Source organism: Chelonia mydas, chromosome 6, assembly GCF_015237465.2.
Source record: "Chelonia mydas isolate rCheMyd1 chromosome 6, rCheMyd1.pri.v2, whole genome shotgun sequence".
Classification (NCBI taxonomy): Eukaryota; Metazoa; Chordata; order Testudines; family Cheloniidae; genus Chelonia; species Chelonia mydas.
Window position 1 is genome coordinate 66,933,686 of NC_051246.2, and position 14,991 is coordinate 66,948,676.

Genomic DNA, 14,991 nt, shown 5'->3' on the forward strand with positions numbered 1-14,991 from the left:
AAGAGGGAGCATTTGGAAACTTTCAGTGGAGCATACTGGAATTTTTGCTAAGGATAGAGTCAGGAAGTGCAACACCACTGAAGTCTGTGAAGGTGCATGAATTTGTCCCAACATGCTCAGATAATCAGTTCAACCTCAAGGTGCTAATCCAAACCAAACTTCTGAACCTTGCCAAGTTCCACTTAATCATTCCACTAGCCCACGCTGTAATGATGCTTGACAGATGGGGAACCTACTGGCTTGTGAGTGGAGGAATAAAGGAGGAAAAAGGCAGCAGCAGGTGCAAAAGGAGGGAAAAAACAAGCATGGTAAGAAGGGAATCTGGCACTGGGATGATACTGCTTCCCACAAGTGATTTTTACCAATCAAATCTAGATAGTCTTAGAAATATAGAGACTTCAAAAGAATAATCGCATGGGAGTTTGAACCAAATGTGCTAACTTCAGGATCAGTTTCAGTCTCTTTAAATAGTCTCTCTAGGTTTAAAAAAAAATTATGTGATAATTTAGGAGGCGATTTGGGATGCTTAACTCTCACCTCAGCATCCCAGAGAGCTCTTTTAGAACAAGTTTCTCAACCACGCAGCTGAATTCTGCTATCATTGATTTAAGCAGAATTATTGCCCATTCACACAGGCATATGTGAGCAGCGTTTGGCCCAATAACTATCAGGGATTCTCTGTCTGTGCCCCAGAAGACCTGACCTGGTTGGATTGACTGATTCAGCCTTTTCCTGCTTGCCCCCATTATTTAAAAAAAGCGGCAGCAGGAGGGTTTCAGAGCAACTGTAAGACAGATAAATAACTCCAGGATGGGAGGCTGCTACAAGATGCAGAAGGTTGTGACCTTTTCTGTGGCACTTCAGATAAATTACGCATACAAATCAGAAAGAAAATCATTCCCCTTTCAAGAGCAGGGAGCAAAGAACCAATACATGAACCGAGCACTGGCCGTTCTGTCACTGCAGCCCTGCAGTGTACTTCCAACATAAATGCCCTTTAAAATTAAAACCAGTTTGTGGTTCTCAATGTAGTACCTAATTATATGGACATCAGCTTGAGGATGTGTCATCAAAAGGGACAGTTTGGAGCAGTCATGCATGATCTGTCATAGGGATCACAGAGCACACTTTTGTACAGTTTAAGACTTGCCTCTGCCCTAGAAGAATTTGAAAGGGAACCAGGTTATTAACAATAACGTTGCAGTTTGCTTGCAAATTCACATCTGAAAATCTCTGCTGGAGGCTGCCACATTCACTAATTTCCCACTCCCTTCCCAGATGAACCATGAAGGTACCACTAGGGGCAGCTAGGTGGGATCTGGGTTGCAGCTAGAATCATTTAGATGCCTAATATGTGGGTGCAGTCCAGTAGTTAGACATGTAAATGACTGTTAGGATATAGATATTCAGGCCTGTCTGTAAAGGCCTATACTCTAAGAATGTAGGTGTATTCTTATCACTTAGCTAGTTATAGAGGTATAAAAGAAAGAATCAAAATCACTGTCTGCCAGTGTAAGGTCCTTCTCTTACTATGACAGTCTGAGGCCCTGTGCTTAGGCTAAATCTTTGGCTAAGCAGCAGAGGCAGCCATAAGCTGGGAAGCGAATGGTCACATCCTCACATTCCAAACTAGTCACTTTGAAATAAGGTGCTATTGGGCTGTTAGGAATACAATCCTGTCCTGATAATGCGTATCGCCTCCAGAGAAAGGGAAGTGCCTAGAAGATGTAAAAGGAAACTTAGTTTGATAGCATCCTGTCTGGCAAGAACTCACTTCTCAATAGCTGGGATGTGAAATCCTCATTTCTTTGTTGTTCTATCACTGTAGTCCCCATTTCCCTATTATACAGACAATATTCCCTATTGTCTGTATAATCTCTGTCTGGTTCTGTGATTGTTTCTGTCTGCTGTATAATTAATTTTGCTGGGTGTAAACTAATTGGTTAAATAATCATGTTACAATATGTTAGGATTGGTTAGTTAAGTTTCAGTAAAATGATTGGTTAAGGTATAGCTAAGCAGAACTCAAGTTTTACTATACAGTCTGCAGTCAATCAGGAAGTGGGGGGGGGGGGGGGGAGAATGGGAACAGGGAATGGGGGTGAGGAAATTGGAATCATGTCCTGCTAAGGGCAGGAATGGGAACAGGGCCACAGGTAAGGCTCTGTGGTGTCAGAGCTGGGAAGGGGGACACTAAGGAAGGAAACTGGAATCATGCTTGCTGGAAGTTCACCCCAATAAACATTGAATTGTTTGCACCTTTGGACTTCGGGTATTGTTGCTCTCTGTTCATGCGAGAAGGACCAGGGAAGTAAGTGGATGAAGGAATAAGTCCCCTTACATTGATATCAACTGCATCCACAGTTATTTGCATCCACCAACAACTGTGGGCATGAAAAGGCAAGGCAAGCCAAGCTGAGGTCTTGTTAAAAGTAAATCTGTCCTACTGTAATAAGAGAGAGGTTGAAATCAACACACATACCGCCTTTATCTCTCAACTATCGAGTGTTCAAAAACTGGATCCAAATCTGAATGTGGTAGCTCAAGCCCATCTCAGATTGTAACTGGGTTTCTGTCTGAGGGAGCCCAATCAATCAGCTGAGCCCAAACAATGGGAAGAGTGGGTGTTTTATTAAGATGGGACTCAGAACCTAACCCATCCTCCATGGGGAGAACAGAGCTCCTACTCCTTTCTGTCCTCTCTCTGTGGCAACATGACCTCTGTCTGCTTAATGTGCCATGGAGTCTGCCTTCAGTCCACGTGACCAGATGGTAGCCTCCAAACTTCCAGCCAATCAGCCAACTGAGTAACATCTGTATGGACACTAATTAACAGGGCAACAGCCAAATGAGGAAATTAAGAAGGCCAGACACAGTCAGCTAGCACATGGCTGTCCATCTCACCCAACCATGTTTGTGAAAACTAAATGTTAACTCTTACATTGCCAACTGGCTTTTAGGCTGTCTCAGCTCTCTCCTTCTGGATAAGATAGTTCTTTCCCTAGCTTCATAGTGCTACCCCTGATTTTGTCTGCACGGAGAGCACCACAGGCTGTGATCTCATCAAATATCCCAAGTAGTATTGGCCTGACAGATAGTAATAATAGAAGCAGTAGTAGAAGCAGTAGTAATATCTAGCTCTTATCATAAGTAGATCTTGAAGTGCCAGTCAAAGGAGGTCAGTATCATTATTCCCATTTTATACATGTGGAAACTGAGGCATAGAGCAGTGAAGAGACTTCCCTAAGGTCACCCAGCAAGTCAGCAGCAGCACCAAGAATAGAACCAAGGTCTCCAGAATCCCAGTCTAATGTACTATCCATTAGGCCACACTGCCTCCAAGGAATGCCAAGCTGCTGTAGGAAGTGGCATTGATGATTCAGTAGGTAGCACTCTTCCCTCCATGTCAGAAGTGAGTCAATGCCAAGAGCAGTGTAAAGGCACCGTACTCCTGAAAGTGCCATCTCTTGGATGAGAGGTAGCAAGAGAGGTCCTGACCCCATGCACCCACTTGAGCTCCCTGGGGATTTTTTGCATGGGGCTGTGTGTTCAATCTGGTGTCCTTAGTCAAATCCCAGTTTGAGCAAGTAACTACATTCTGCTGACTTAAATCCCCACATCAATTTTTTTCTTGTATATTCTTCTTTACTTCCAGTCCTTCACTTTTGCATAATGTAGCTATGCATTATTAAATAGACGCTGTGGTCTGCCTCAGATGAAGAGGAGCCTCTGTGGGGGTGGGGCTGGATAAGAACAGAAGGGGAGAGGGATGGATGAAGCAAAAGGGGTAAGTTGGAGGGTACATAGTCTCAGAGGAGTGAGGGGACAGAAGCCAGGGGATAGGGGCTTGAATAAGGGGAGGAGAGCTGGAGGCAAGGTGCAGTAGGAGCATAGAAGGAGAGTGGGTGGAGATTTGGGGGTGGATAAGAGCAGAAGGGTGAGAGTTGGGGTGTGATAGATAGCAGTACGGTGGAAAGAGACAGGCTGGGGGCATAAGGGTCTATAATACCTAGATTACATACCCCTTCAGAACCTGAAATTGAACCCAGGAGTCCTGAGTCTCTGGCTGAGAGCAGACAATTTAATGTCTATGACACCTACTGGCAAAGCGTGTTTCTCTGCCACCCTCCACTGACTGGTCTACACAGAAGATAAGAGCCTACTACTGCTACTAGTTACTGCCTTTTGCTGTGAATGCAAAGATCCAAACCCTGCTGATGACTCCCGTGGGTGGTCAGTATGGTTCCACATGATATAATTTGTTTTTTCAGTTTGTTTGTTTAATTATTAAACTTTAATAGGAAGTTACATTAAAACCCACATAAAAAGAATATTAAGTCAAGCAGTCAAAAATTAGGAAATGCCAAAATAAAAGTTGCCTGCACAACCTTAATTTGGCCCCCTTGTGTGTGTGCAATTTGAGAGAGAAACAACATATATGAAAATACAGACTTTATATAAACTTTAATTATTTTTAGTTTAAATGGGATTTATCTTAAGAAGCTTTAAAGTCTTTCCCCTAGAAGACTGAAATTTCCAAAGAGATAAGCTGCATGACCTGTCACCCGTTTTAAAAATAGGAAGGCTGCCAAATTATCATGTTTACCAGAAAAGTCAGAGACATCTGTCAGATGATGTCCACATGTAATTTTAATGTTGCTGATGGATGTTGAGAGGCTGGTGTTTTTGCTCGGGTCTTTGCAACCAGCTATTTTTACTGAATTTTGAGCCCTCACTTTTGGTAAGTTGGTACAAGATGTCAGCGAAGGCTTTCTGCCCTGAAGGGTCAGGGAGGAGAGAGATAGGTTAACTTCCTCAAAAAGGGTCTTGCGCCTCTTCCATTTTGGATATTTTGGGGGGTGACAAACTCACCCCCATAGTGCTTGTGGTATGCAACAATAAATATTTTTAAAACTGCTGGCTTAAGCAGCGCTTTTTCAAACTGATGCTGGCCTAAAAATTACCTAACCTCTGATCAAGGTATATTTCATGCCTGATTTGTCGAAAGACCTTAGGGGGAGGTGCTGTAAGTGGAGTGAGCAAAAATCGCAAACTATAAAAATGAAGGTTAAAGCCATGGGCCTTTGTCCACCAGCTCAACGAGCCAGCTGAGGGAAGACTGACACTCCTGGTGTACAAAGCAGACCACCTTTGGGGAAAGGAAGTGAAGAGAACAACAAAGACTCCACCAACTTTTGCCCAGTCTCCCAGCACCAAGCACTGTACCAGCTACATCATCATCTGGTTCCCTGACTGCAGCTCCAGCGCCTATTCCATCCTAGTCTAAAGGCCGTGAGCGCTACAGAGTTCAAACCCTGTTAAGTATTTTATTTTTCCTTTTCCTGGTTTTGTCTTATTTTATTAATTGGAAGATGTCCCAGGCCTTTTTTAGCGTTTTAGAATATGGAAGCGTGGCTGTGCGTGTGTGCGTGCGCGTGCATGTGTGAGAGTGCCAAGAAAGGTCACGTGGAGAAGGAACTGGAAAGAAAGTTTAAACAACCCTGAACTCAGTCTCTTAAAAGCTATTTATTGAATGCATGTTCCACGTTCTGTAGAGAGAACTAAAACACTTTAAAACGGTCGGCTGTAAATTGGTAAATAAGAGTTGTCAAATTTCTTCTTTTGCGCTGCCTTGGATGAAGTTCTTTAGTTGGAACTTATAACCAAACAGACAACCACCTCCTGAGATTCATTTTTATGACTTATAAGATTAGCTGTTGTATAAAATAAATCTGATGATTTGACTACCATCCAATATTGCTGTTAATTTGTTGATTTGGTAATTGTATTTCTTAATTCAATTTAGCAGTGTTAATAGAAGTTTCCTTTTAGCGATATGCTTTCTTGATTTTATTTTTGTTTATTAACACTAATAAAATTTATATAATGGATACTGAATCTTCTCTCTTTCAAGAGGCAACACGGACCAGAACCATTGAGAATCTGGGTGTGTGTCAGCCAATCACCAGCTCCCTCCTAAATTAACCTTTGGTTCTCACAATTATGACACCGCTTTTAATTACATGAGCACAGTAAGGCATTTAATATGGTTCCACATGGGGAATTATTAGTTAAATTGGAAGAGATGGGGATCAATATGAAAACTGAAAGGTGGATAAGGAACTGGTTAAAGGGGAAACTACAATGTGTCATACTGAAAGGTGAACTGTCAGGCTGGAGGGAGGTTACTAGTGGAGTTCCTCAGGGATCAGTTTTGGGACCAGTCTTATTTAATCTTTTTATTACTGACCTCAGCAAAAAAAGTGGGAGTGTGCTAATAAAGTTTGCAGATGACAGAAAGCTGGGAGGTATTGCCAATACAGAGAAGGACCGGGATATCATACAGGAATATCTGGATGACCTTGTAAACCGGAGTAATAGTAATAGAATTAAATTTAACAGTGAAAAAGTGCAAGGTCATGCATTTAGGGATTAACATCAAGAATTTTTGTTATAAACTGGGGACTCATCAGTTGGAAGTAACAGAGGAGGAGAAGGACCTCGGAGTATTGGTCGATCACAGGATGACTGTGAGCTGCCAATGTGATATGACCATGAAAAAAAGCTAATGCGGTCTTGGAATGCATCAGGCAAGGTATTTCCAGTAGAGATAAGGAGGTGTTAGTACCATTATACAAAGCACTGGTGAGATCTCATCTGGAATATTGTGTGCAGTTCTGGTCTCCCATGTTTAAGAAGGATGAATTCAAACTGGAACAGGTACAGAGAAGGGCTACTAGGATGATCCGAGGAATGGAAAACCTGTCTTATGAAAGGAGACTCAAAGAGGTAGGCTTGTTTAGCCTATCCAAAAGAAGGCTAAGAGGAGATATGATTGCTCTCTATAATTATATCAGAGGGATAAATACCACGGAGGGAAAAGAATTATTTAAGCTCAATACCAATGTGGACACAAGAACAAATGGATATAAACTGGCCATCAGGAAGTTTAGACTTGAAATTAGACGAAGGTTTCTAACCATCAGAGGAGAGAAGTTCTGGAACAGCCTTCCAAGGGGAGCAGTGGGGGCAAAAGACATATCTGGCTTCAAGACTAAGCTTGATAAGTTTATGGAGGGGATGGTATGATGGGATAGCCTAATTTTGGCAATTAATTGATCTTTGATTATTAGCAGTAAATGCCCAATGGCCTGTGATGGGATGTTAGATGGGGTGGGATCTGAGTTACTACAGAGAATTCTTTCCTGGGTGGCTGGCCGGCGAGTCTTGCCCACATGCTCAGGGTTTACCTGATCACCATATTTGGGGTCGGGAAGGAATTTTCCTCCAGGGCAGATTGGCAGAGGCCTTGGGGGTTTTTTGCCTTCCTCTGCAGTGTGGGGCACGGGTCACTTGCCAGAGGATTCTCTGCACCTTGAAGTCTTTAAACCATGATTTGAGGACTTCAATAGCTCAGACATAGGTTAGGGGTTCATTACAGGAGTGGGTGGGTGAGATTCTGTGGCCTGCGTTGTGCAGAAGGTCAGATTAGAGGATCATCATGGTCCCTTTTGACCTTAAAATCTATGACTCTATACCATTTTCCCACAAGACCCCTGCCTTATTCAACGCACAAGATGGACCTGCTGTGGGGATCAATCAAAACTGTGTAGTGACAGAGACTTTTGTCTATAGGATCTCTGCTTCATCTGTTGCAAAAGTTGGAAGGCGTATAGTGAATCAGGTAGGGGATTGCAGGAAGAGAAAGAGAAGTTTCACAGTTAAGGCAGTTGACTGGAGAACTGGAGTCTATCTCTGCCTCTGCCACAGAGATCCTGTATGGTGCTGGACAAGTCAGTTAAACCAAACTTTACATAAGTGGGCACTAATTGTGTGTTTCTCATTTTCTGGGTGCCTGACTTGAGACCCTGGGTCTGATTTGCAGAAGTGCTGAGTACTCACAGCCGTAACTGAAGCTGTGCTTTGAACGTATGAAGCGCTCTATAATGCTAAGCACTCTGAAAAATCAAGTCCTGGGTGTCTCAAATCAGGCATCCACAATAAGGGGGTGCTTTTTTACCTTAATCGCTCTGTGCCTCAGCTCCCCACCTGTAAAATGGAGATAAGGGTGTTGTGAACATAAATTCATTAATATGTGTGAAGCACTCAGATACTAAAGTGTTGAGTGCCATAGAAAAGTCCATGAGGAAATCAGTAAATCAGTCTTCATTGCAGGGTTTGGATGGTGTGTGGTAAATAAGACTTGGGGTCAAACATGGAATGCGGAGGATAAAAAGAAATATTGAATAACTACCCATTTACTGAATGAGACTGGGGTCCTGTAGTAAAAAACAGGCTTTAATTACATACTATCATAAGGCAGTCCCCCTCCCCTACTGGGCAGGGTCCCCCTTACTTCAGTTCTCTGATTTTCCAAGTCTCACAGCACACCTCCAAGCTCCAGTCCTCTCTCCTTCCTCCTCTTCTCTGTCTGCCTGAAGCAGGGGGTCTTATTAGGTTCCTAACAGGGCCTTAATTGACTGAAGGTGCTCCAATTAACCTGCAGCCACTTTCCCTAGTCTACAGGGAACCACACCTTAATTAGCCTTGAGCTTATATATTTCCCCTCTAGCACTCTACCACTGCTCCCTGGCCGTTCTGTATCACAATGCTACTTAAGTATGGCCTTCCAGTTTCTGTTGAGTAGCCAATACAATGTGCCAGAGTGCAGGTACCCCTGCCCTACAGCACTATTTCAGCACCCACCTCTTTACCACAGATACATAAGTTATAGGTGAGCAATACAGACAATACCTACTTGCGATTAACCTGCTGTATTGGACCTCAGTACCATCCTGATTGCATGCTTTTGAAAGCTTAAGAACAGCAAAGAACTTTTGCAACATCACAAGGAGGGTTAAAGCCAGAGATCAGAGATTTGGTTATGGCTGTGCTGGCCCCAGTTCTCACATGAGCATTGCTGTGGGTCTTGAAACAGTAAAGATAAGTAGAAAATAGCTGTGCCAACCTCTGCCAGAGCAGTGGAAAAGTGATTGCAGTTCTTGTGCATGAGATGGTACGCGTTGCCCTTGTACTCCTTGCCCAGCTCCTCCATAATCTTATCCACATCCTCTTCTGTGAAATCAGTGGTGCCCAAAGCAACGGACTCTCTAGTTTAAAAACAAAACAGGAAACATGGGAAGACACCGTGAAAAAGGTTGAATAGACACAGGCTAAAGAGAGAGAAAACAAGACACTGGCAAGTCATTTAGGCTTTAAATTTGGCAGGATTGGTTTACATGTATGTAGTGCTAGTGAAAAGTTCCTGAATGACAACTCTGCAAGCTAATGTTCTCTATTTATCCACAAAAATAGGTACAGCCCAGGCAGCAGCACTGAGACCTTCCCTACACACTACCCTGCAAAACTGCCTTAACTCTGAGCTGCAGGGACCACTTCTCTACCCATTCAGTCCGGGGTCCATCAGTTGAGACCACCAAGAAGTGTGCCATTTATGGTGGTGGTTTTTGTGATGTGGACTTCTGACGGTAAGAACTGGATTGAAAATTCTCCACCCCCACAAGGTTCATTTGACATAGGCCATGGATCTCAGAGGGTAAAATCCTGCAGTCAGTCAATTTCTTCTGAGCCAAATCTGAATCAGTGATCTAGGGAAGACAGGCTCCATCTTCCATTAACTGAGCCACAGTCCCAAAATCTGATCACCTTGAATATTTTATAATGGGGCATCTAAAATCCTCCCACTTCTGCTCTAGAAAGTAATGTATTCCCACTCTGTCAATAGGAAGCAGACAAAAGAGAAAACTTCCAATAGCTCCTGGTTTTGTGGAAAGCATAAAAAGCAATGTGTGATGTTCTTGTGCTCCTTCTACTGGCTCTGCAGCAGCTACCAAGGTACTAGTCTCAGAATTTTGCTGAGTGGCAAAACTGGAGCACAAAAAGAAAACAACCAAATTACAAAAAAGAACTGTGTTCATGTCAAACTGCACTTGAAAACGGAGGAGGAAAACGCTGAGCACTCTCTCAGATATGCTGCCCCATTTCCTTGTGCACAGCCTTCACTCACACCAAGAGTCCTGTTGGACTGCTTTTTAATCAGGAGCAGGTGGAAACATGGTGGGGGTGGGAGCAGGTACTAGGAAGATGAGACTCAAAATGGCAAGGCAGGACTGATCTGTTGACCCTAAATAGGCTCATTGATGACGGCAAGATGAGGGGTGTGTGGAGAAGGGCCCTTACTTGAACTTAAAGGTCTCGCCAAGCTCTACCGCACTGCCAGGTGTGATCTCGAAAATCCCACTGAAAGGATAAGGATGCCCTCCATAGGCAAATTCTGACAAGGAAAGAAAGAGACTGTGAGTAATCAAATGAAGGCTGTATCAGGGAAAGTCCACAGCAGCTGTCTGCATGGCTTAGCATCAGCAATAGTGTTAGGACCGTTGCCAGAGACAGTTTCAGTCAGGCACTAAAATCCATCCTCCTACTCCAGTTACATATCAGCCCCAGGATACCCTCACAACCCCAATTCCCGATCATACTCCATCTCTGCTAATGCTATTAGTTGGCCATAGTCCTAGGCAATCCCTGTGTGGGGCTCTCTGAGCTGGCCTGAATGGATTTGGTCAGCAAGTCAAGGTGGCAGCAAAGCTTATTACTAAGGTGAAGAAATCCTAAAGTAATATAGGAAGGTGATGGGACTGACACCCAGTTAAGAAAACTCCTCCATTCTTCAGTAGAGCAGAGGGTTACCAAACACTGCCCAGCAGAAGGATACACAGGCAGTTTACCAGGAGTCAAAAAAGTCTCCACCTGATTTTTAGAAAAACTGAGCTAATTGCAGCTGCACTTTACGCAGGTCAGACCTATGGAAACTGCAGGACCCATCATGTCATGCTCCATCTCAAGTCAACTGTAAAAGCTGCTTGGTTCAAGATGGACCATTGCATACTGGAACATGTAATCGGTCATGTGGCAATGGTAAAAGAAAAAAAAATCACAAAGACACTCTCTTCTAACACTGAACAAGGAGCTTTATTCATGTAAGGAAAAACAAAATTACCCCTAACACTATTCTGTCTCTCTCTCTCTGCTTCACTGCAGAGCTCCAGTCTAGAACCTTCCTTCCAACAGCCAAAGGTGCTGCCTTTTCTTCTGTACTGAGTACTTTCATCAGTTTAAGTCATGTAGGATCTCAAGCTGCAGCTATGTCCAGTGACAACAGCTGGTGTTGTCCAACATTCTTCCTCATATGGTTTTACCAGGATTGGGTCTCCTGGTTTAAGGCTGGATAAGCTTTGGGCTGCATTCCAACAGTTAGAGAAGAAAGCCTCTTAGATCTGGCAACTCTCAGCCACCGCAAAGTATTTCCATGGTACATAGCTACAATAGGTTTAATTCTCAAACAATGCATGAGAAAACTCTGGCATGTAAGGGGCACCTTTCCTAGATCTTTGCTGTTTATTAAATGTCTGAGTGGTTTGTGGTCCATCTTGAGCATGAAACTGCCACAACCCTATATGTACCATTTGATCTTCTCACATGCCCATATACTTGCCAAATGTTCTCTCCCTGTTTCGGTTTTAGGATCTGAAAGCCATCAGGAGCAATATGCTAAAGGCTCCTATTAGCACCCCACAATAGCAGCTGAACGCTGTAGACTTGGAAACATCATAAAATATCAGTACCTGGGATGTGGTTAATAGATTCTTTAGATCCTCAAAAGCTTATTTTTATGCTTGGCTCCAGATCCACATAGAGACTTTTGTTTTAAGGAGTTCATAAAGAGCTTGTTTTTTTGAGGGTAGGTTAAGTATGAATTTTCTCCAATTTGCTAAATAAAATTTTGGAAAACTTTTTCTGGATCTGCCCTCCCCCCTCTTCTATCAATCAGAACTGTTGCTGGGTTTGTTGTAACGTTGCCATCAGAACTTGTTGCAATACTGTATTATGCTATGTTCTTTCTGTGATTTCCTAGGAGTTATAGCATCATCCAGAAAAGCTTCCACTCTCTCCAGGCCTTGCAGAATCCCACTCCTTTTCCATATGAAGATTTCTGGGTGCTTGTGACCCTGACTGGGAGGTAGCAAAGAGCAATATCTTCTGAATGGCTTTGCAGAAAGGTTGGTACTGTTGGGGTGGAGAGGAACTTGTCTGAAACCTTGTGAAGAGAGCACTGTTGCACCCATTAACTTGGGGACAGTATCTTCTGTGGTGAGAAGAATCTCTCTTTCCCTTCTTACTGTTTCATTGAGCATCTTTAGATCTGTGCTAATAGTTTTCCCCCTTGCCTCATGACACTACAGGGACACATCACTCCAGTGGTTCATTACTGCCCTTTATTGTGCCATTCCTCTCCATCCTTTCCAGTTCTTCTTTCACTTTCAGGAGCAGTGGGATGGGCAATCTCCAGGTGGTACTGCACACATAGGGTACATCCTCTCTTCCAATAGGATCTGGAATGTCTCTGTTCTAAGCAGGCTCTGTCTGTTGAACACCATGCCAACATCCAGTTTTATGAGGGCCATCTTAATGATTGTGGCTTGGTCTAGTTTACTTGCGGTAGTCTCATTAACACCACAGGCTCCTTGCCTTTGTAGGTAAGTTTTGAATGGACTGAGGCAATGGATCTGTTCCCCTGGGCTACTCCAGATTAGGACTAAGGCTTATCTTCTTAAATCTCTTTACAAAATAATCACCTCTACCCCTGAAATTAATTTTAAATTTAACCAATGTTGCAAATCTTGAGATTAGATCCAAATCTATTCATGAACGCTGCCTTTGGACACAGATCCTAAGAAACACAAATTATTCACTCTTGCTTGTACTCCTTGATTCCTTTGCTTTGATAGCTGCTTTGCTAATATCCCTGTTTCTTGCACAACCTGTATGTACCTCCACCGGTGGCTCCTAGGCACTACACAAATAAATAAATAAATAATAATTTGTCCTGTGCTCTCCTCGGCCACACCTGCCACAGTTCTGTCCAGGAACTCAGCATTCTTAAAAGCCATTGTTATGAGGCTTCTTTCCCCCTCCCTGCATAGGAATTTTTTCATTGCTACTTCTTTCACATTGCTTTGACTGCTACCTTGCTGGGTGATTTGCATTTTGACTAGTTCAGATGGCACATCTGTTGAACTACCTTGTTCCAGAGGACCTCAGATGTGATTTTTTTGAAAGCTCCTTGTTTAAAATCTCAACTATTAGATGTTCTCTTACCTGCTCTCCCTGACAGATACCAAAGTCACGATGTTCTGCTTGTTCATAAAAGACCTTTAGAAATGCCATAAAAGCATAGCCATTCATGTAGTACTTTCCTTTTTGGAATTAAATACTCACTGCCCTTTTAAAAGGCAATGTAATAGTTATTCATATTGATTGATTCCTCAGTGAAGGCAAGTGATTTCTAAACATTTTTAGCTTCACTCCCTACTGCATAAATTAATGAGCTGACTTATATTTTTACCAAACACTCTGTGGTAAACTTCAATATCTAGTAAAGTGCTCCTTCCCCTTAGGCCATTCCAGGAGCTTATGAAACAAAGTCTTTGGCAGGGTTGAATTTTGACATTTTATTTTTCTCGCTGATGCAAAATGACTGATTTTCTGAGACCATGTAATTGGACAGTGAGAAAGCCATTTTTCTGGGATTCTTTCTTCAGACACTGAACTAGGAAATGTATTAAAATAAGGGAAACTGTATTATCCTTAAAGCTACTCTCTGCGTGTCTCTTACTTTGCTTCACTGGAGAGCTTTTGCCTATAATGTTCCCCAGTCCCTTCTTCAAAGCTGTAGCAGGATGTCAGGCAAGAAACAGTACTCTAGCTTTGCAGACAGCATGTCTACATTGAAAAGGAGATTATTTGCAAGGTCCACGATAGAACTGCATGAGATGCATACCATACTTTGGACACCTCAGTCTAAAAATAATTGACTGAATTTCCACTCCTCAGAGCCCCCTCACCCCAAAAGGCACAAACCAGGACACCCCTTTCTTATAAAAAATCGTAAGATCAGTAGGATTGTCCCCCAGCCTCAGATGTAACTAAAAAGAAAGCTTCATACCTCTGCCGTAGATCTCGATGCCGGAGTGGAAGACTCCAATCCCCAAGGTAGAGGTGTATTCATTTATCCAGTACTACAGTAAGAAGAAAGGTAAATTTGGAAGCATTAGTGGAGCATAAACTAAACACAGGACCTTGGTCTATTATATATCCTGGTGTCCTTTCCTCAAGGCTATCTCTCTGGAGTCTAGCAAGGACCAAACAAACAAACCTCCTCACTGTATTTTCCACTGAATGCATCCAATGAAGTGAGCTGTAGCTCACGAAAGCTTATGCTCAAATAAATTGGTTAGTCTCTAAAGTGCCACAATTACTCCTTTTCTCTCCACTGACAGAATACCATCCCCTTTAGATTTGGGATCTGTGCTTGCCCAACTGATGGGGTGATATCCTAACAAACTGTTCATCTGGACTTCACAGTGTGGGACTTTCCCCTGGGTTTAGATGTAAATATACGCTCTGTACTATGAGCTCACCAAGAACCTACTACAGCAGCGGATGTTGGGGAGGGGGGGGGACATTTATCTCTCTGAATTTTAACATTAGTTAACACAGAGTTAAGTTTGTTAACAACAATTTTTATACCACCCATCCATTTGAGGATTTCAAAACACTTTACAAACACCAATTTATTTAGGCTCACAACACCCATGTGAGTTAGGTAAATACGCTCCCCATTTTAGATTTTTTGTATTAAGGCATTTTTTGTGTTTACACTTAGGTAGCAAGTTTTTTGGAGCAGGGAACATCTCTTCTCACATGTCCATAAAGCACCATTCCCCACTATCTGTGCTACATAGGTAATAATTTTGCAGAACAGATGGAGAAACAAAAACACAGTGAGGTTAAGGTCAACATTTTACATAGTGCCAGCTCATATGAAATGCATCCATTTTCAGAAGGGCTGAGCATTTGCAGCTCCAAAACCAGCCCAATGGGGTCTCATACGGATTCCCAAAATCAGTG

At 42.8% G+C, this 14,991-nt stretch overlaps 1 protein-coding gene across 3 annotated transcripts in view; it reads right to left on the bottom strand.

Annotated features, from left to right (window-relative positions):
* Positions 1-14,991, bottom strand: part of LOC102933476 (deubiquitinase DESI2) — a 75,676-nt gene that overhangs the window by 24,747 nt on the left and 35,938 nt on the right. For all 3 annotated transcript variants that reach the window (XM_027818153.3, XM_043548022.1, XM_043548023.1), the window contains 3 exons: positions 14,027-14,099; positions 10,201-10,294; positions 8,969-9,110 (listed from right to left, as the gene is read on the bottom strand). In XM_027818153.3, the coding sequence (XP_027673954.1) occupies positions 8,969-9,110; positions 10,201-10,294; positions 14,027-14,099 (309 nt within the window). The remainder of the gene's footprint in view (positions 1-8,968; positions 9,111-10,200; positions 10,295-14,026; positions 14,100-14,991) is intronic.